The sequence below is a fragment of the Mycteria americana genome, chromosome 3, assembly GCF_035582795.1.
Source record: "Mycteria americana isolate JAX WOST 10 ecotype Jacksonville Zoo and Gardens chromosome 3, USCA_MyAme_1.0, whole genome shotgun sequence".
Lineage (NCBI taxonomy): Eukaryota > Metazoa > Chordata > Aves > Ciconiiformes > Ciconiidae > Mycteria > Mycteria americana.
In genome coordinates this window covers 102807446-102830101 of record NC_134367.1, presented here as the reverse complement: position 1 = coordinate 102830101, position 22656 = coordinate 102807446, and the positions used below count along the sequence as shown (strand labels likewise).

At 39.9% G+C, this 22656-nt stretch overlaps 2 protein-coding genes across 9 annotated transcripts in view; both read right to left on the bottom strand.

Annotated features, from left to right (window-relative positions):
* Positions 1–2583: 2583 nt before the first annotated feature.
* Positions 2584–9700, bottom strand: MRPS10 (mitochondrial ribosomal protein S10). The gene is made up of 7 exons (XM_075496340.1): positions 9583–9700; positions 6538–6596; positions 6366–6438; positions 5016–5155; positions 4431–4539; positions 3198–3287; positions 2584–2930 (listed from the first exon to the last, which is right to left on the bottom strand). The coding sequence occupies exons 1-7, from the start codon at positions 9616–9618 to the stop codon at positions 2844–2846; spliced, it is 594 nt and encodes a 197-aa protein (XP_075352455.1). The 5' UTR covers positions 9619–9700; the 3' UTR covers positions 2584–2843.
* Positions 9701–10633: 933 nt separating this feature from the next.
* TRERF1 (transcriptional regulating factor 1) overlaps positions 10634–22656 on the bottom strand; it is a 104879-nt gene continuing 92856 nt past the window's right edge. For 5 of the 8 annotated variants that reach the window (XM_075496332.1, XM_075496336.1, XM_075496335.1 and 2 more), the window contains 6 exons: positions 22137–22212; positions 17175–17263; positions 16225–16338; positions 15267–15455; positions 14568–14776; positions 10638–13913 (listed from right to left, as the gene is read on the bottom strand). In XM_075496332.1, the coding sequence (XP_075352447.1) occupies positions 13592–13913; positions 14568–14776; positions 15267–15455; positions 16225–16338; positions 17175–17263; positions 22137–22212 (999 nt within the window). In that variant the 3' untranslated portion in view covers positions 10638–13591. Of the gene's footprint in view, positions 13914–14567; positions 14777–15266; positions 15456–16224; positions 16339–17174; positions 17264–22136; positions 22213–22656 lie in introns of all 8 variants that reach the window. The other 3 variants (XM_075496339.1, XM_075496338.1, XM_075496337.1) reach the window with 3 other exon arrangements.

Genomic DNA, 22656 nt, shown 5'->3' with positions numbered 1-22656 from the left:
TGGCATATGTTGCCTTTATTTCAGGGCATAAAATTGGCGATTCTGGCAATTTTGCTGTAAGAATGCAAAAGTGGGCACTTCAGACAGATTACAAGTCCGTCTAGGTATCATTTAAGCTTAGGATGTCTTACTCATAAGAACACAATACAGTATGGTCAACTACTGATGTTTATGAATGGTATGAAGCCTGGTGTTTTTATTAACTTCCTCTAAAATTCAACTAAAAATTTTCTGATTGAAAATCAGATGAGATGGTCAGTAGGTAGAAAGATGACTTGAGATAAGACCTAAAGCAATGATTGGAGTGTTGCATTGGCACTTGCTAAGAAAGGTGGTAAAAAAGCAAAACTGGAGAAACATGTAGTAAAAGAATGGGTAAAGAAGTAAAGAATGGAAATATTTTATCCAACAAAATAGTTTATCTGAAGTTTTATAAGTGAGGATCAGGAACACACTTTGAAAGTCAGAAGCCACATTAGTAGATGGAAAAAGATTATCAAAGTGCATTGCACAGTTACAGTGTTATGCAAGTGCATAACTAGAGATAAAGACAAAGATGATGTCAGGCTTTAGGAAATGCCTAAATGTGAAGGGGAGGACAGAGGAAGCCGGGAAGGATCACAGTCTTAAAAGGGAGGAAGTTTCATACAGGGAAAAATAAGGATGAGCAGTATGGCCTACTGACATGAGTAGATGGCAGTGCTAGTAAATATTGGTCTGTAACAGTCGGATTCTGCATAGGTCATTCTGCTTTTTCAGGGTGGAGATAATCTGTGATGGCAGTTAGCTATGGCTCTATCAACATGGTTAAGGTCCAGAGATCACTTTACATATACACTGGCTTTCCCCAACATACGATGAGGCTGGATAATGTAGCTTTCCCAAGATCAAATATCGCTTCTGCGAGGGGGTTGCTTACATGGGTTAATACTTTCTGCAGCAGGTTGCTTACATGGGTTAATAATTTCTGCAGCTGTCTTCTAAGTCCGTTCCTGTTTAGGTCTGATAACTAAAACTCCGAGCCAACTGAAAAGGCATGCTGACTGGCCATTTAGCCAAAAACTGCAAGCTGAGAGTAGAACATCAAAGCCAATAAAAGACAACCCCTTAATCTTACCATGCATCAAACCAAGATGTGGAAAGACTTAGTACTGAGCACAGTCATATTTTGGTACTATATACAGCTTGAACTTGGCAGGTGGCTTATGCAAAACTAAAGCATGGAAGCATGGCAAATTTGAAGAAAATATAATACAGACTTGAAAGAGGATGTTCCTCTGAAGGACCAGCTTTATTTAACCAGGTCAGCTCACAGTTTCTTCCTTCACATTATATAGTGTCTGACATGACTTTAAGAAATGCTATTATGACTGAATACTAGGAGTGAAAGAAAGGAAGAAAAGCTTGAAACTGAGGAAAGCAAACACCTTGAAGGGAGAACTAGGCAGTGTATCTTCCCATAAGGGCTTTGATTAACTTCCTTTTTTTTTTCCCTGAGGCATATTGTAGAAAGTGCACAGGCAGCTTCCTTTCTATCACAAGTGGTACCAGCTATATTGACTGTCATGAAATATCCCTCCTGAAACAGATTTGGGCCTCTCTACAGCTAGAAAATGTAGACAATCTTCAAGCACAAGCTTGGTTTCTTGTCCTTCAGCTATTTCCCATTAAGACTGTCCATTTCTGTCTGATAACACCACTGGGCTTCTTTTCTTTTGTGATTGTGTAAAGCTTTGAGCGCTCTTGATAAGTATGATCCAGCCTCTCTGGTTGTCTTGTCCTGTGACCCAGCTGGCTATTCCTTCTGTAAATTCTTTTAATAGCAGTCAAATCAAAGCCACTCCCTTAATACTGAAGCAGATTCCTGCAGCTGTGTCCTTCCTGCTAACCTAGTAAAGGTAAAAGTGCTTAATGCAATCTGAAGGTAAAGTTGATGATGGCTTTGCACCTCCTATTATCTCCTTTGATTCACAGTGAACTAACCTTCAAAGCAGTTGAGCACTCTTTTGCTATTTGTACTGTTTTTCCCCTCTGAGGATAAGCAGTGTCCAGCTAGACTGGGTTTACACTCTAACCAACCCAGGCAGTTTAGAAAAAGGCGATGCCTTTCCCTGCAGTGAACTAAAACACTTAATGCACTGTTTGTCCTACCCACAATTACACTTTCTAGTATCCATTTGCTTTGCAACATGGTTCTACAAGCAATTCATTTAAGTTAGACTGTGGAAGTCTGAGATTTGTACTGTGATGACTACGTTCTTCTGTTAGCAAGCAGTTACTAAGACTGGAAACGAGGCTATTGGAACTGCAGGAGCCTAGAAAAGTCTCAGTATGCCTCAGTGCCCTCTAAGATTATGGGTTTTGACTTACTACAAGTTAATATGCAAGCTGTATGTACATCTGGGATTCAGTTACTTCAAAGAAGCTATAGCAAAAAATGTGTAACAATCTGGCATCCATAACATAAAAAAAAAGTGAAGTGGATTTTGCAAGTATTTCAGAATTCAGAAGCTATTTAGTATCAAAAGAAGATTGAGAATTTTTATATATACTTTTATAGATATATACGCACACACATATATATAATAAAAAATAAATTTTACCTTTCTACAAACATATTCTGGATTACCATAGTTCTTGATCACAGAGTACGGTCAAACTTCTTCACTTTACAGCTGTTCAGTCTACATGTACTGGAGTTACGATCAAGAATAACTTGATGAAACATGAGTTTATATAATTACTTTATAAGAGAACTTTTATTTAACAGTAGACTGTCTCAGTAAATTACATTGATAGGAGCAGGTAATTTCAGCAGTAATGGAGCCAAGTACCTGGTGAGTTCATGACTTGACTTCAGTTTCTTCTACTTGAGGTAGTGTATCCCAAACTGGTTCCTGAATGTGTTCAGGTATTTTCTCTATCTTAGTCTAAAAGGAAAGCAAAGCAACCATTTATTACACCAACTAGTTAACATTTAAACTACCTTGCTTTATTTATTCTGGTTTGAGATATTTATCAAATTAAAAATGCCACCTAGTGGCGTTTTCAAGCAATACAGCCTCTTATACTTCGGAAAATGTTCCTTCCAAACTACACACATTTCCTCTGCTGACTTTCTAAAGACTTCAGTAGTCATTGGTACTTGTGTCAGGACTTTGTCTCATAACAGTTAATAACGTGAGATGGAAACTTACCTTTTTTACTTCCATGGCAACCCCTTCCGGTAAGTTTCGTTGAACATACTCCAAGTAAACTGCAGCAGTACTGCTTGTTAGGTATTTTAACTAAAACAGAAGTAATGGTTTTTTAGTGAACTACTATTATTAATACTTCAAACAGAATAAAAAAAAAAAAAAAAAAGAGTTTGCCCTAGCCTCTCTAGTTCTTGCAATGGGACCAAAGATCTTACAGAAAGACAGCTTCCATAATATCAAACAGAGGTGGTTGAGCTGTACACAACCCTCACGCAAATATAAAGTAGTTATTTCACTCCACAGAACTGCACATGTTGCCTGTGATCCCATGCATTGATTATGATGGAAGTGGTGGACCTTAAGACTGCAGGCATCAGATGAAATTAATTACAGGTTATGCAAGAATTACTAGCTTTTGTACACTCTCAAAGTTCAAGCTTGTTAGAAATCCTGCAACTCCAGAATCCCATTGAATTACTGATTTTCTAGTTTCTCCTGGATGGCAAAAATAGTGCTTATGGTCTGTTGGCAGCCATTTGTACTGCACTAATGTCTGGGGACTTAAAGCAAAGTCCCATTTTGCTAAGCACTGTGCAAATATACAGTAAGACACCCAGGAGCCACAAAACGCTGGCACTAAACCTTTCTTCTAAGAAAGTCAACCACAGCTGCATTCTAAACCATACAGAAGTCTGTGTCATCAGCCACAGAGCTAGTGGTTTGTATACGCTTCCTTTCTTGTATTTCCCCCACGCAGTTTTAGTTTGCCACATGATGTTGCATAGGGCAAAAGTATGTGTATCCAAAAACATCAGACAAACTCACAAAGAACAGAACCCTTAGCGACTAGTAATGACAATGATTAGCTGCATCTTCTTGCCTTCCTGAGAAAGCTTCTATCCCACTGATTCTTGGAAACCAAGAGCATAAAACATATAAAGATAATCCTCAATTCTACCTTATTTTTTAGTCATTCTTTCAGCTGTTAAGGTGATAGTCAAAATCAGCCTTTTAATCCAAAAATTATGGAGGTTATATAATAACTTGGTTACAAATAAGGAGGTTACAAATAACTTGGGTTACATTTGATGTACCTAGGTCAGCTGTTTTCTGCTATTCCCTGCACTCTCCTCCCCAATGCAAGTAAACAGGAAGTTTGTGTTCACTCCTGAACTAACATCTATTAACATCTTTGAACTGTGCACCTAGAACATAATTTAACATCTTTCTTACCTCCAAACACATGTAATGTGTTCTCATTTCATACTGAACTCTGTGCTTCTTGTAAATGTGTACAGATTTTAAAAGTGTCAATCGTTCTATCTTCTTTGGAGGATTATGTCTGAACAAAGCACAAAAAGAAAATTGTGTTTTATATAAAGGATGCTAGTACAAATTATCTGAAAGATTATGCTGGAATCCCTGTTCTTATTTGACATTTAGAAGATCTACAAGGAAGTATTAAACACTGGTACAGTTTACTATCAACCCACATGGGCATGGTTAATACTAAGTTATTAACCAGCATTAGTTAAGGGAAGCTAGAGCACTGACAACTGTACTTAAGAGTACTGTCAATATCCTCCATGTAGTTAAAATGCACTTCTACTATGGCAGTGTTGAGTGTAGAACTGCTGCTGCTTCCTCATCACTGTGCGGCCATCTAAGAAGTGTTAGGTTTATATTCTGAGAAAAAATGTCAGATTACACCTGTTTCTTCTGAAAAAAACAAAAACACTTCTAAGCACAGAACCTGAATTACAGTAGAAGACATAAGAAGCATCTGACACCACATCACTCTACAGACCACTTACTTACACTTTTTCAACAGAGATGCCAAGTTCTTTAGCTGCAAGCACTGTAAAATATTCATAGCTGTCCAACACAGCTTTATCATGGCCTTTAACTAAAAGGGTCAATCTCTTGTACAGCGTTTCTGGCTCATCTGAAATAGATACCTGCGTTTTTAAAGAAAAGACAAGAGTTACCACTCCACATTCTCCTTAATTAACGCATGCACTGCATATTTTCTTAGCCTGTGCGCCCCATTTGTAGAAGAGGAAAAAAACCTACGCACTGTTAGCTGCTTATTTTAGTTTATCTGCAAGAGGCTGACAGCATTACCTTGATTGACAGTTCTCACTCTTACCAGGGAAGGCAAAAGTGTGAAGACCTAAATTCTGAACATTTAGGTAAAATTTCTTGATCAGAAAAGGAAAGAGAATGCCAGATAAATATAAGGAGGACAACACTAGCAAAGGCAAGAATGAAACTCATTGTTAAAGCAAGCCTGGAGCAGCAATATTTGTATTTTAAATAGTGGTGTGAGAATACCTGAAATTCTCAGACTTCGCTTGGGTATGGACAGTAACTAGAACATTATGGACAGCAACCAGAATTCTTACTTTACTAAGTCAGTTATAAGGCTACTTTAAACATAGTAGGCTTCCCCAGGCATATTATCCTTTACGTTTGTCCAGGTACAAGTTTATGACTTTCAGCTACAAACTTATGACTTTCAGTTAGAGCTCCAATTTCTGATGGCCTGGGCTGACTGATCATCTAAAAAGCCTTGATGTGTCCAGAAAGCACCAATTTTCCAACAGGTTTACTCCCAGGCAGTTTAGCACAGTAAATCCAGCATGTATCAGACATAGCAGGAAGGCTAGGTCTGCGTTGTAGATCTAATACTGCCTATAAGATTTTAGCCCACTTGCATGTATTATACAGATTGAGCGAGTGTTTCTGAAGTCCTAGTCAAAATCAAGGCATTCAGATTCTAAAAGCAAGATATCCACCCACAAGCCTTCATGAACTTCCCACCTCATCAGCCCTGGGCTCCCAGTGTCCAGGCCAGAGACAAAAGCCTTAGGCTGGCTAAACTGCTGCAGGCGCTGAACTGAATGTGGCCAAAGGGCTAACATTTCATAGAGTTAGAACTGCATAGAGAAGGAGGAAAGTGACTAAGAGGCAACTGTGAGCTACAGAAATCTTGCTGGGGGGAAAAAAAAAAAAAAATCTCAAACACCAATTATTTCTTTCTCTATGGCAAAGTTGGCATCATTAAGACAGAACTTAAAAAAGCTGCAATAAAGGAATTCAACTTTTTCTGTACACCCTCTTTGTTACTAAGACAATATACAAAATACCATTCTATGAAACACTTACCAAAGGATTAGTCTTAGGCTCCTGTGTATCAACATGGGATCCAGCCAGCCGTACTCCCATCAAGTCAGAGTTTCTAGAAACGTGGCAATGGGGAAAGTATAAAGTTGTTAAAGTTGGATTTTTTAGGGAGTGTGGAGGAGAAGTGTAAAGGAGGAGGACCTTTTATACTTACGGAACAAAACACTGCTTTTGCATAATTCTGCTTGCATAATTGACAGAAAAAGCTGATCCCTGTATAAAACAAATAGGTTACGGGTTGGGTTTTTTTTTTCCCCAAACTGGAAAGTAACCAGTTAATACAGGTTTATTAAAGGTTACTTTTTTTGCACACCAGAGCATAACACATTCCTAAGCATTGATTTGCCAAACTAGAAAGTTTGCTCTATCAGAAAACAGAGAAAAACAGGAGCATGGAAATGTATTTTAGTATACAATAGCACCTAAAAAAAGGAATGCATTAAGAGAACAATATAACAGTATGCATCTATTATTAACAAGGCACCTGAATAGCAATCACAAAACATTTTTTTTAGCAGAAAAATGTATTTTGTGTGGCATCAGATACCATTTCTGTATATGATAATATTTTCTCTTCAGTTTTACTTCCATAGTACAATACCTATTAGTTTTGTCAAGAGACAAGCCTAAGTAGGACTTGCTGTTGTGAAAGCAATTAAAAACAATATCCTATAAACATAAAAATTCAACCTCTGAATTTAATGTGAAATTTCCCGTTTTTTCAGCAGAGTTCCTTGTGATTTTGAACACTTGTTCTTTTGAAGATAACATTGAAAAAGAAATGCTTCTAACAAGTAAATGAACCATATTTAAAAGATAACATGATTTTTTCTGTGTTAAAAAGGGAATACAACTGTTAATCAAAATGTAACATTACTGTCTTTCATACTAGAATAATCGCTCCCTTCTGAACATTATGTGGCTTCCAGCTTCCTTCCACTAATTCTCAATTTGGCAAAGTTATAGACTACTTGAGGGGTAAAAAAACCAAGGAACCAGAACTCTCACTTGCTTAAGAGAAACTCAGGGCTGCAGCAGAATGCTTAAGCAAAATTAGCTACTTATCCAGCCCCTTGATACTCTTATTTAACAGGTGCTGGAGTCATAACTTTAAGAGAGAAGACAGATACCCCACACATCAGTTACGTAGGTGACTGTATAATCAAAACATCAGAAAACAGCCAGAATTGACACTTTTCCAGGTAATCTTAACGTAGTTGCTCGTGGATATGCATAACTAACTATATGATGCTATTAGGTCCCTAACTTTCTCCAGCATGCATTACATATTAAATACATCAGCAGTCAATGAAGCTGTTTTCTGAAGTAATTCTGCCTCATTTGCTATTTATCCTACAAATTCTACATCCAATAAGGAAGATGACTGCAGGAAGAGGCAGGAGAGTTTCCTGTTTACAAAGCTGACTGTTGTTTGGAGACCACAGCTGAAAGTCTCTCCCTAGGCAAGTCTTTCAAATCCAGATCTTCACAGAGGAGCACTGGTGTTACATTCTTAAGCGCGTGACACAATAAGCAACTTTAGGAGTACTGAATATTTGCCACTGTAGCTGATGAGCATTCAGAATGTTTCAAAGTTCATGTGGGGAACTACTTAATACCTAAAATTAAAGAAATACATCTGATAAAATCATCTTGATCTTTGCACCTCAATTCTCTACCTCTCAAGTCAGAACACTGCCTCCCTTTCATTCAACACCAATATGAAGTACACTAACGTCATCACCTGACATCACTTCAGGGAGCAGGTAGGCCCACAAGCATAAAAGACTCTATTCAGTGCAGGGCTTAAACTGTGTGTGCAAGTATGTGGCACAGAACCCAACCCCAGATGACAAATGTAAGACTGCTGACTGGAATTGTAACTAAAAGTTGTATCTGCTTTTGGTTTTTGTGTGTATGCAGTCTCTGCTACGTATTCTTTTACTTCTATCTGCTTGACCTTGTAATATGGATTTATTATTTGCATGCAAAGATATGTACACTGATAGCATACTGTGTTATGTGGTTTTGGATACAAAGATTTCAGTCTTCGTGTAATAAAGATGAATAAAACAAAACATGATGAAACAGTAGAGTTCTATCCCACATGCTAAGCTCTGCAGCCTTTATAATATTCTATGATTGTGCATATTATTCCCATCATATGCCATCTCCTTTTGTTACTGATTATACAAGTATGCATTGAGTCAAAAGTTTTTGTAAAATAAAATTAAAGGTGCTCTGTGCAAATTTTGACAAAATGATATGCTGAGTGCCCCAGGTAGCAAAGATGGCATTCAGTAGGCAGTAAAGTATGTTTTAACAGCTCCTTTCATTCTCTGTTTTAAATATACTCGTTGCGCTCTTGCTAATAGCTATCCTAGAAGGTGGAAGAGACACTCAGACTGCAACATAACAGAATTCAATTTCCTGTGTGAACCAAGGCCTTGCACGAAACAAAATTATCCCCCTCCTAATGCAAAATAGCCTTCACTTTGTTTGGCTGAGAGATCCTGAAGTAACCAGGACAAGACAGATGCCTGGAATGTAAGCAAATCCAGAACACAACACGTACAGAGAAGAAGAGTTTAGGGCTTCAGAAAAGGAATAGGAAACCCCCAACATAAAACTTCCTCAATGTGAGAGAAAGCAATCACTCTTTAGAAGTCAAAACCAGCAAAAAAACATCGGTAGTGTAAAAAGTTGTCCTAGTCTTTTACGTTGTAACTTCAAGATTTAAAACTTTAAGATTAGAAACAGGCTTGGCACACGACCGCCAAATCCTAGTCACTTATTCTTCATCACCCCTTACACCCAGAGTAACTACCGCAAAAACAGGTCTGCAGGGAAGACGTTTTTTTTGAGGACCCGCTACGCCGATGACGGCGGGCAGAGACACAGCCCCACGCTGTAAAACCCCAACCCTCCCGCAGCCAAAAGGAAGCCACTTGAGATCTCCCCAGCCCGCGGGAGCCCACCAAGGAGAGCAGGCCGGCTCCAATACAGCTCGTACCGGGGACGCGATACCGGGGTTTGCACAGCGCCGAGCACCGGCCCTCAGCCGTGCAGCTGAGCCTGCACGTGGGAGCGCTGCCCCAGCTCCCTTTTCCCTCTCCCCTCAGGATTGAAGATGCCGAAGGAAAGGACGAGGAGAAGGAGAAGGAGACTCGCCCGTTCCCTCTCCCGCCACACACCCCACCTGACAAAACCGCCGCCACAGGCACCCCGCCGCCATCTTGTCTCCGCCCCAACCCGCCGACCATAGCGCACGGCCCGGAAGGAGAAGAGCGGCCTCATCCGCTACCTCCTCAAAGGCCCAGGCGACCGAAGAGCGCCTCCGCCGCCATGGCGGAGCAAGCACAGCCGCTGAGGCGGAGGCACTGCAGCACCATCGGGCAGGGCCGTGCTCGGGGGTGGGGAGACGAGGTGGGAGCTCGTATGGCGCCGGACGGCGCCATACGAGCTCCCACCTCGTCTCCCCACCCCCGTCCCCGCCTCCCCCGAGCGTTGCCTCAGTGAAGGACCCGCGCTGTAACGGCTCTCACCTCCGCGCGCGCCCCAACCGTTTCTCGTCAACGGTCGCCCCCGTTCCCCTCACGCAACGCTCTCCGTTCTGTTTTCCAGGAGAAAACGTTTCCGTCCTCCACTGCCGGAGGGAAGAAAGCGGGAATTGCTCGTTTCTCTGACCCCGAGGCAGGGCAGGTGATACTATTATTTTTGCTGAAGGTGAGAGGTAAAAGGAGGCTTCTTCAGCTTTCTCCACCTTTCCGAGAACGCTTTTTACCACAACTCGTTCTTACCAAGAATACTCATGTCCACCCAACTGTATAGAGGTGAATACACGAAATATTTTTTTTTTGCCTAGAACAATTCAGGAATCCTTTGAAAAACAAATACACATTTACTTATTTTTCAAACTTCTCCCCCTTTTAAAAATACTTAAAAAAAAAAAAAAAAGGTATACAGCCTGTTAGCAAAACCCAGCCAACTATGTTTTACCAAAGTATAAAAATGACTGGAAATGTCATAGAAACCCCTTTCTTTTTACACATATAAATAGCAGTTAATGTTATAAACACAGGTTCTGATCAGTACCAAATATTTAAAGGGGGAGGGAATAAACAAGCACTAATTCATGCCACTAAGCCATGCTAATACACACATCCAGGTAGGCAGTAACCTGAAATTAAGCTGTGTGCAAGTCAAATGCTAACAGCAGGAACCTGAAACCAGCATAGATCACAAATGTATATTTTTTTATTTTGTTACTTCCTCTGCCACCTAAAATTACAGTCTGCTTTTTACACTAAAGCACCTAAAATATTTACAACCATCTTCTAATAAAATAACACTTAAATATTGAAAATAAGATTTTTCTCATAAAATATGTTTTCTATATGTACATGTTTTATCAAATAGGACTAAGTTCAATAGTGAACAGTTTTCCATCATCAACCATCAGCAAGAAGACAACTTTTCTGAAATAAAACTATGTCCAACTTATGTACAAATAGGCAGAACAGAATCTGTTTAACATCAGCCAATGCAACACTTAATGAAGTCGATGTTTGAGGCCTAAATCGCGTACTGCTTAAGAAATGTCCATTTTTTTTCCTTTAGAATAACTTCTTTGGTTATCGTTGTTCTATTATCTTCTTGGCTGTACAATACAACAGCACCCAATTAATGTTACAGAACCAGGCATATATATGTGTATATATATTTATATATACTAGGTTTTATCTTAGGTTTAGCACAGGTACCTGTCCCATTGTTGCTAGAAAAGTTCCACTGTAGATTCTTTAATACAGAGCTGCTCTTCAGAATCAAGCCCACAAGTTTCTACTATATTTCACTCTCCAAGCAGAACTCTCACTGACTTAAATTATCACTTTGCTTAATTTTTTTCTCCACCATTAACTGGGGAATCTGAAAACATGTTTCCATTTTCCAGTGTAGCAGCCTTTCTCAGAAAGGTCCTTAAAAGTTCAAAATTATACAAGTTTGGAAGAGAAAGAGTAGACTGCTGGGTTTTTCTAACACAGGCTCCTAAAAGCCAACACAAGTTACAGCTCACAAAAGCAGTAATTTTTTTTTTTTCCACAAAAGTGGTAACTTTGCAAGCCACTAAGACTTGCACAATCTACAAAATTTGTTATCAGTGGATCTGGTTAGCAGCATACAGCTGAACACTCAAGTCTGTTGAACCTGGGTTGCATGGCCCCTGTAAAAGTAACACGTCACAGCACGGACAAGAACTGCTGGGGAGTGTGCTGCCTGGCAGTTTGGGAAAGAAAAGAAGGCTGCTGCCTGATCTGAAACTCAGGTACAGTAATTGAGAACATCATCCCTTATGCAGCAGAGGGAGTGAAATTCCACCCGCTGGTCAAAACCAACTAATAAAACCCTCTGGAACAACCCCAGAAAACACTAAAACAAACCACGTACACAGGAACTTCACTAACCTGAAACTGAGAAGTGACTTCCATTCTCCTGAAGGGTTGTTCTTTAGTATCAGAACATTCGACCCTAAGTAGAAACTTCAGGCCATTTGGCTTCACGTATTTGGCTTTGACAGAGAAGGCACCTCTCTGCCAATGAGTCCCACTGGTTTTGAACTTGTGTGGTCCGGTACTCCTATACAAAAGTGCCATGGTTTACCCTCATTTTGCATAGTTATACAAGGAAGAAAGACAGTAGAAAATAAGATCTACCATCTCTCAGATTCTGCTTAAGATGTTAGGAATGTGGCAAAAAACCCTCCACAAAACAAAATGCAACCCATAAAAAAACCCAAACAACCCTGAAATCTGGAAGATCTGAAATCAGTCTTATAAAATATTTTATAAAGTTAGCAATACTCTTCTACTGTACAAAATTCACAAGAAAAAAAAATCATCAGTGCTGCTACCTGTGAAAGCTCCAAAATCAGTATTCATATTCTGTAATTAAAGGTCCACTCAACCTAACTCCAATTCTTCCTTAATTCTTTAATTCCACAAGGTACAATACTTTTGAGATCCTATTTACTTAGAGAACCAAATCTAAATGTATATATATGGTGTTAGACATCCAGCACGTAGATCAGAACCTAAGGGAGGTGAAATGGTAATTGAACAGCAGTGTCAACTCACCTTTGAAGTACATTTTACTAAATAAACAACATTTGAACTTGATGCAATGAGGAGGACTGAAAATGGCACAAGAATAATATTTCATGCCTACGAGTAATAACTACATGTGCTGAAGGCATGTACTCCATCAGTCTCTGTTCCACGGGCAAGAATGTCTCCCTGTATTTGCCTGGTGAAAGAGCAAGCTCCTGCATTGCTTGAGCATACACTCTCCTAAAACCACTGAGATGGCTATTCAACAGTGTGATTTATTGTCACAGCAAAATATATTTCCAGTGCAATCTGATTACCAAGGCGGTGTTCCTGATTCAGTGTTCCCATCAGGTGATGTGAACCACAGTACAATCATCTTCTTTCTTCAATCCTTGAATTAGGTAATTTTAAAATCAGCAGATCAAAAACTTGCTAAAATGGAAGCTCTAAAATGTACAGTGTAACCAATGCTTTTACAAACTGCCTAACATGGATGCATTAAGGCAAGACAGAACTGAAAAAGTACTGAGATACTACAGATGATACAGTCACTCCAGTAATTATTTCACAGTCAAATCAGATTCTTTTTCTCCTCCACCTCCCTTAAAATGACAGCACAAAGACAAAGAATGTAATCATCTCCTTAACAGAGATGACATTTAGTCTCTAGAAGATGCTGGAAGTGATCCAGTATAGGCAAAAAAAAATGTTCCATCAGAAGTGTGTGACGGTCATTCTTGTAATTGGGGTAAAATGAAACTTGGAAGAGTTAAAGACTAAAGATCCTACCGGGATCATGTGGAGGGAAGTGATAGCAGAACCATGAACTTCTGTAATTAGTGGCCTTGGAAGTTACCAGCAAAATGAGCTCAGATAAAAACACCTTATAAGAACATTTGTACCAATTATTTATTTTTCCCCCCAAAACAAATTAATTAAAAAAAGAGAAAAAAGCAGATTTTTTTTTTTCTAGACCTGGATAAAAGAATTATCATTTTCAACAGGTAGTTTACAATCAGTGGGGAATAAACGAGTAGTCCAGGTTTCCTGATTGATCCATTCAGGGTGTGCTCAGTAGCTGTCTTTATCAACCAACTTTATTTACAACTCAGCATCATCCTGCAGTAGATCTGCATCTTCATCATCCAATAAAAGGTCAGCATCCATGACTTCATTCTCTTCCATGACATCACCCAGCTCCTGAACAACATCATCGTCAATGTCACCCACATTTTCAACATGTTTAACCAAACTCATGTGATCCAGAGGGATCAAACTATGCCCAACGGGCCCAGTAGTTCTCGCAATAGTGGCTGCCATTTCTGCTGCCACAGCAGCTTTCTGAGCCTTCTGCCTTTGCTGTTCTTCTTGTTGTCTGTGAGTCTTCATATGAGCATTGCGGCTTTTGATTTTGAAAAATACCCTAAATTTTAAAGGGAAAAAAAAAAAATCAGATAAAAATGCATTGCTTTTGATGAAGTGAGCCAAAAAAGACTCAACAACCGATCAGTACATTTGCTTCCTTGTCCTGAAATAGAAGTCAGTGAAGCCTGCAATGCCACGGTGAGAATTTCAGGGACAGACTACCAGATTTCTACATCCTGACAATATCAAAATGGCCTACCCCGACTCTGCCAGAGGTATTTTGTAGCTCCCACAGTTGCTTCAGTATCTATGCACATCCTAGTTTTTTCCCTGTATTTAGTTTCACAATCTTGCACAACAGGGAAAAAGTGAAAGAATCCCACGTTAGGATGGACAAACTGCAGCACAGAAACACAGACAAAGTTGCCCACTGTCACATGCAAGTCTGATGAAGCAGGAAGCTGGACTGTCAGATGTAGAAATTCTAGCAGGTAAATGGATTCAGGAAAACTGGAGTAAAATACTATGGGGGAAACATCCAAAGTGTCATGCAAACTAACCTCTGAAGCTTTTGTAAGAGGACACATCGTCCAAGGGGAAACTGTTCTTTTGAGACCATCAGAGCAAAGTAAAGAGTTTGTCACAACACTATTCATCTGGAATGTAAATAAGCAAATGTGATGCGATACTGCAGACAGTCATATTCACTTACTTGCCACACTCCTTGCAAGGAAAAATTGTTGTTGGGTCGGTCTCACCGCTTGTTGTGCTGTGGGCCGGTGAACTCTTGATGGAGCAGTATCCGCTCTGTGTACCAGATTTTTGCTTAGTGCCTGGAATGGTGCATCGGGTTTTTGTCACCTGATTCGTACCTCCATGAATGCGAGCATGGCCATTTAGCGCTTGTCGGGAACTGAACACCTGATGGGGAGTAGGGTGGAAGGAAGAAAAAAAAAAAATCAAGGAATACTGCACTGGAACAGGAACTGCAGAAAGAAGTATGCTGAATGCATATTACAATAGAACAACTGTACACATCTAATATGCACAAGCAATCTACTTGGTCAAATGCTGCTTGTTCTCAGCTATATCCCACTAGAATTAAAGAAACTTAGTCAAAATAAAAACACACCAATCAGGTATCCTATTGTTACAGTTGTATAACAAAATGGTAATCAGAGCTGTTACCATATAGTACTTCTAATCGATACAACATCTCAGGATACAATTTTACGTACAGATCAGCATATTGCCTGTATTTTGTGATGTGGGAATTAAAAGCAGGCAAAATTACTTGTCCAAAGATATTCAGGAGATATCACTGGCCAGGAATAGTCTTAAACCCTGATTTCCAAAATCACAATTCACTAGTATACAACCCACTGCTATTAAAGACACCACACACACGTACAGCGCCACAGTTTGGCATTTCACAGATGAAGGAGGACGAAGAAAGTGAAAGACTCTGAAGGGCAGGCAGATCCATAGGTCCAACAAGAGGGATAGCCGGTGGGTCAGGAGACTTCTGCATTTCCCTTTCTTCCTTTCTGTCTTCTTCAATCTCCTCATCTTCCTCTAACACCTCCTCTTCTCCACTTGTCTGAAATAGATAGTGCATTTAAGAAATATGAGAAATAATGGTCAAAGACAGACAGTACTGGAGAGTAGGACATAGACAGTACTGGAACAGCATGCTGCTTAGTCAAGTCTGCTTCCAGGTTTCAGTATTTTTTCCCATCCTGAACTTCTGGTCCTGCTGGAACTAAGACCCCTTAATGGACAAGCTACAGCTCATGAAGCTTCACTGCAGTGCTCAAAACACCCTTCATCTGTATTACAGAGCTGCGGCTCTAAGAGCCTACAGATGCCAAGGTGCAATACTCTCCCCTAACTGTTAGAGTGGCAATGTACACTATATTCACAGTCAAATGACTTATTTAAAAAAACCAAACAAAACAAAAAACATCACGTCTCTACCTGTAATACAGACCTTGCACACAAAGAATTGCACTGCTAGTCTGTGTAAATGGTATTTGTACTAGAATATTAGAGCAGCCTTTAGGAGCACACACACACAGGCACAGGAATAATTTACAGGGGTTTACCTGCTTCATCAGTAGCAAAAGCCATAACTGCTGGACTAGAGTTCGATAATGCACTAGTCAAAACACTTTTATCCCATTACAGTCCAGGAACACAAAATCTTGGTGTAGCTGAGGCCACAGAATGCTCATACAGAACATAATTTAGAATTATGGAATAATTGTGGTTGGAACAGACCTATGCCATCTAGTTCAACCTCCTCCTCAAAACAGAATGAACGTAAAAATTATCAAGTGTTAAACTTTTTCATATTCTTTTAGACTTACCAGACATTCCTCTCTTTTTTTCTCTAAACGTGTTCTGTGTTTCCGTCCCAAACGCAAGATTTTCTTGCAGGTATAGTAGTATTCCACACATTGTGCAACCGTCTTAGACTTAACCTGTAGTTAAGTAATTGCAGAAATAGTCCAATCTCAATTTTTTGCTTTCATTCAACACAATTTTAATACATTCCAAGAGGCAAGCTTTATTTCTCAAACATTCAAATGGAGAAAAAAAGACAGTTTGACTACAACAGGAATTCTACTCTTGCAGAATAATTTTTTTTAGTTATTGTTCCAGTCAAATTTGTGTTGACTATTTCAAGCTTCAGTACATTTCTCTGGGATTCTCTAGACTCCAGTGAGAAAATGACTGAGAATATACTTTGGTAGCTGAAGTGTACAATACAATTGAGAAATCTAGGAATTAAGACTTGGTTCCCATAAACCCAAATGTTTTTCAACATTTGAGCTAACAAGTAAGGTATTCTGCCCTGAGATGTATACACCTTGTCTTTTCTGCTTTGTGGCAGAACATGAAAATTAAGCCCAAACACGTTCTCTCTTTATTAACAGGTTTCAACCCTTTCTGGTGCAAGGCTCAATGCCAGCAACTCAGATACCTTTTAACAAACTGCCAGAGAACACCAAGGTGATAGCGGAGCACCATACTTGTCCCACACATGGAATGTCGCGACTTGGACTCCAGGTATGGAAACTTTTACGTATAATAACAAGAGGAAAAGATTTTTTGTATTGATTTTTAACTGTTTTTTACTGGTGCTGCAGTTGCATGCATAGGTACACCAAATGGAATATACCACTCCTAACGGCATTCTTGTAACCACTGCTGGCTCTATGCCTGCAATAAGCTTGTCTGGCACTGGAGGGAAAATAAAGGGGAACAGAATGCACCAAATGGAAAAAAACAATTGGCAGAACAGAAATAACCTTACCATTTTCTGTACAAATATGAAATCTTTGCTGTAGGTGGACAATGCCTCTTTGAACAGCCTCCTTTCTTGAGGTGTCCATTTGTCAGAGCCTTAAAAAAAAAAAAAAAAAAAAGAGTGAATTCATTACAAATGATAAAAACCCACCACCTTTATGTTGATGTAGTAGCTGAAACAAAAACTGGGAAACCTCAAGCACATGCTAGTGATTGCTGCTACCCAAATACAAGTATGGCTGTACTGACTCAGACCTTGAGTCCATCTAACCCGTATTTGGTCTCCAGCAGCAGTCACAGGCAGTTGCCTAGGAAACAGTAAGATCAGGGCAAGCAAATACAATGCCTCTCCCTAATTTTTCCTAACCTCTGACCGCTTTCGGCACAGGGGATTTCCTGAGTCTGTTGCAATTTGCTTATTTAGTAACTATCCTTCTATGTGCTGACCCACTCTTCCTTTCAACCAATTAAACTTCTTGCACCCAAAACATCCTTTGCCGAGGAGTTTCACAGATCAGTAGACCCTCTGCATGAAGAACCTCGTTCTTTTCTTTGTTTCCCGCTCCCAGTAGCTTCACTGGATGACCCTTTGTTCTTCAATCTTGACCATCACCTTCATGGTGTTCAGGATTGCATGTCCTTTCTGTCAGTCCCACACCTTTGGTCACTACTGCTGTCCCTCTCTGAACCTTTTTCAGTACTAAAACATTCCTGTAGAGATGAAGGGACCAGAAAGGCACATAATAGTCAACATATAAGCAATCCACAGACTTGCACAGTAGCATCACCATGTTCTCTATCTTGTTAACATTTGACTTAGGGTTTTTTTAGCTGTTGTAAAATACAGAGCTGATGCTTTCATAGAACTAGCCTTATAATCCCAAGGTCTCACTCTAATTGAGAAGTATCACCACAGAGCTCATAATTTTATATGTAAACCTCGTATTGCTTATTCCCCCGTATGCCACTTTACATTCAGATACACAGAAGTTCATTTATCATTTTGTTCTCCAGACAGTAACTCTTATAAGGTCCTTTTGCAGCTCTTCACTTGCATGGCTTGAGGTAAGACACTTAAATCCTCTGTGATAGAGGTCACAAGTAGATAGAGATTGTAGCAATGTGCACAAAGTACTTTGTGCACATTTAATGGAAGCTGTATATAAAACTTTCAAATATTGTAATTCTGTGTTTGCTTCACCAGCCTAACTGCCCATGAAAATAATTTAAATTGAAAGGAATTTGTGCTTCCTCAGTATTAGTCAAACAGAAGGAACACAGGATTACTCTACTGCATCAGAGCAGTGTCCTGTTTGTAACAGTGGGCAGCATTACATACATTGAAGGAAGGATATGCAAGAAACCATAAAGCGGATGCCTTTGAAATGACTTACACTATGAGAAGATTCTACTGCAGTCTGTCAGAGTTTCTGAAACATCTAAAACTTTTATCAAAAGAAATCCCTAATATTCCTGTCAATGTTACCATTCTCCATAGAAATGCTTGCCTCTGCACTGAATTCAGTTAACTTGGGCTTGGCACCATGCATGGTATTGAACTCTATAGGTTACTGATATCTATTTAAAAAAATAGAGTTTTTTTATTCACTTCAAATGTTTTGCTTTTCAGTTTCAACTCCCAGGCTCACAATCTTAGAGCAGGTATCTCACTGCTCTGTCATATGCTGAAAACTACAAAATTAACTTTTTCTGCAACCTGTTTTCTGCAGGCTTTTCCAATACTGGATATAAGCATGCATTAGTTATTTCCACAGAGATTTACACTAAAGCTCTCTCAAGCGTCAGAGGAAGGCACTGGCTTCAAGCCATGAGTTTTATTTATTCTGTTATCACCCAAAGATCTTTTTGCTGACACACTGCCTTGCCATCCTTCCCACCCTGAACCAGCATTATTCCTTTCTGACACAACTTGCCAGCCATTTGCATTTACCCTCCTTTTGGGCAGGGGTAAATGCACTGATTCAGTCCAGGAGCCTGCTCTACTATGCCAAAGTATAACTTTAAAAAGCATGACAGCACCAAATGAGAGATACTAGTTTTCAGCAAACCTCTCTAGTCATGCTCTCCTGCCTCTACCCCACCTTCCGGGGGGGGGACACGACACACGGACGGACGGACATTGAATCACTTCCACAAGCTAATTTTATTGTACACCTATGGAGGATTCAGGCCTTACAGAGTTTCCCCAATAGCTGTGGTATTAGCAGAAACCCTTATAAGATTATGCGGGTTAATTGGAAGTAACCTAATTAATAGAACAAATCCTGTGTAGGAAAAGAAACAGAAGAAAAGCTGTTTTTAACTCTGGTTGCTGGGAAACCGCTTTTGCTCTTGTTAGCTTGAGGGAGATACAGAGAGCGTGTATGGAGAGATATCTGCAATGCAGCAGGGAAGAATTTTGGACTTTGGAATACAGATCAAATTTTAAAGCTGATCTTTATGTTTATACATTTATTCTACATTTTGTTTTATCTGCCGTATTGTTTTTGCACTGATTAACTGACAATAAATATCTTCCACAAATTTGGGGATTTGGGCCCAATCTGTGGGTTTCAAGGGGGCTACACCTACACCAAAGGAACCCCCCTAAGAGGTGGCTCAAATCCATTACCTACAGCATATGCTGCGTCTGATCCATACCCTATCACAGTATGTATGAAAAGTTCTCAGACTGCCTGAAGCACATCATTTCAGAGACCATCTCTCCTGCAATTCTCACTGCAGGAGAACTTCAGACCTGAGAAATTCCACTGTTCAAAAGAAAACAATTCAAGTGTTCGCAACAGCACTCCTCTTGTATTAGATACGTTTCCTTTCTCTTCCCCAAAACACCATCCTGACAGATGGCAAAGCATTAGGACAGAGGGATTAGGGTGTTCTTCCAAGCAGTCCTGGGTCAGCATGCCCAGCTCTTTTGGCACACAACAAAAAAAGCTTCAAGTTTTACAACGTGCTTCCCTCACAAGCCAACAGGTTTCAAAGGTGAGCTATTAGCTTGTACCCTCATTCGAGGGCAATGCTAAGGATGAGTTTGGACATTTATTGTTTGTGGTATCAGTTAATTCTCATGAATCACTGCCATGCTCTGTTTTGGTCTCTTCCACCTTTAAATGTGGTGGTGCCTGAGAGCTATGATTTCTGAGTACGGAGCAGAAAGCCCAAAGAGTTAACCCAAACAAATACCACTTGAAGTTGTATTAAGCTATTCGTGCACTAGATTGTGAGAAATTCCCATATGCCTTGAGTGGCTGATTATCAACCACAAATAAACTATTATTCAAGAGCTGCTGCATGGTGCTAGAGCATGACTGTTGATATAAGTTGCAATCACATGTTGCATTCAAGAGCATTAGTAAGTAATGCTTTGTCTTGTTATTTTATGGTATTTAAATCCAGACTGGTGAGATTTTCTTTCATGCTGTGATAAGCAGAATCAAACTTCCTTTCCTGCTTAAGAAATAGGGATACGCTGATGTCCACAGGTCTCAGTGCTCGTTAACAAGGATTAGCATCATCTCATGTGAAAGATTAAACAAAACAGTGTGTCCTGGCTCCTCCCTGCATCACGATAAAACACTTTCTGAAACTACTGTGAAGTTGCTTCAGTAAAGAGTGTTCCTCCTCCTCTGCCACACAGGCAGAAATTTCTTATCTGCTCTCCTAATTAGATCACTCATTGAGGATGAGGCTGCTGGGATATCTCCTCATCTTCCTGCTCTCATGCCCTGGACTGTCTCACACACATGATTTGGTGTCATCTCTTCAGACAAGAGACCCTGGTCAAAGTTCCTGGCTGACTTCCTCCTTCTCCATCCAACCCCATGTCCACCCTTTGGACTGTAACAGAGCTGTTATCAAAGGCACTAGGCATCTCCCCCAGCCAAGACTGAAAACCTGATCTTCACATTTATTCACTGTCATTATCAGCTGCCATCAAATATGCTTCTGTTCTTGTTCTCAGGCCAAGGGGTTAAGGAGTTGCTTTACAAAAGAGTCCTTGTTACTTGGGAATATTTCCAGTGAGCTGCTACAGCCAGGAAGTAGCTTGCTTCTATACTTATGTGGCACAATGACTATAACTGGAAATGAGTATATGACCCTGGACATTGTGATTGACTGACTGACCAGCAGAAGATTCTTGGCTTGTTTCCTATTGAGCCTAAACTTGAGATAAATTCTTACACAGAATGGGGTTTTACATAAGAGATGTGTCCAAGCAGTTGTTAGCCACTACAAAGCATTAAGTAATAACATGGAGGGCTGCAAAGGAGAGACATTTGCCACCTATGCTTAGGTGACATAAGTTAAGTCCGATGGCTTAACGCCACCTTGAGTATTTCACAGGGCACTTCTGCTTCATCACCAAAACGTGGCTCTTGCTGTGTTTGTTAAAAAGTCACCATCCCAGAACTGGGTTTTTTGGGCTAGATCCATGCAAAGTGAGGCTCTGTATTCAGTACTACGACACTAGCGAGAGTTACAGCACTGTCTCTGTGGAAGGATGCTCATGATTATCATATTCATTTATCATGCACCATCACCTCAGAAAAGGAAGGTACAATGGCAGACATTTACATACCAGAAAATGAAGACCTTACAGCTAGTAAATTATAATCTACGAATAGCAGCAATTTTAAGAGGAGATCAACAAATTAAAGTTTAGTTTAAAAGAGGAAAAAAATTACTCAAGGCAGTTTTAAATCTGTAGAACCCTACACAGCAACATGGACGCAAAGTTTCTGTACATTGTCAGTCAGGTGAAAAACTGCCACACTTGTAACAAAAGGCTCCAGAAGTACCACTCTGCACTGTCCACATCACCTCTCTAATAGAGGCTGCCATCCCTGCAGCAGACAGCAGAGAGTGCAGCATGATCCCATGCTCCAGCCTGGGATGCCAGCCTTGGACTCTATAAACAAGCAGATACAGAGATCGCAAGGAAACCTACCGGCGTAGTGGTAATTTGCTAAAGGATGACACTTCAATCTCACTGGCTTTCTCAACAGCAGCTTCTCGAGAGCAACCTAAATGCAAAAGCAAGGAAAAACAGAATTAGCAAACGCAGTCAGCTGCTGCATACAACTGCATTTAGAAGACTATTTGGTACGAGGATATGAATTAATTTTCTCTCTTTTTTTCTTTTCTGTCATAAGAAATCCCATCACATTACTCCAAGGCCCATTAACACTATACCTCACAGAAGAGCACCTAATGCACACCTGTCCTGCCTTAATTAGCACAAACGCGGCTATTACTTAGCAACTTAGAGCTCTTCCCTCCCTTCTGCTTGCCACATACAAATATGTTTATAGTGTTTGATTTGATAGTGTTAATTAATACTAATATTTAATGGTTGGTTTGATAGCATTAATATTTATAGTGTGAAGTCTTTTAGAATATCTGTTTAGATCAACATCTGTCAGCAATGACAGCAAGTATAGTTAATCCTCCTTTGGATCAGGGAGACA

Excerpts from the sequence above, each read along its gene's own strand:
- MRPS10 (XM_075496340.1), bottom strand. The coding sequence starts at position 9,618 with ATGGCGGCGGGGTGCCTGTGGCGGCGGTTTTGTCAG. Across the intron at positions 6,439-6,537 it reads CAAAAGCAGTGTTTTGTTCC|AAACTCTGACTTGATGGGAG; the intron begins GTAAGTATAAAA and ends CCACGTTTCTAG. Across the intron at positions 3,288-4,430 it reads CACATTACATGTGTTTGGAG|TTAAAATACCTAACAAGCAG; the intron begins GTAAGAAAGATG and ends CTTCTGTTTTAG.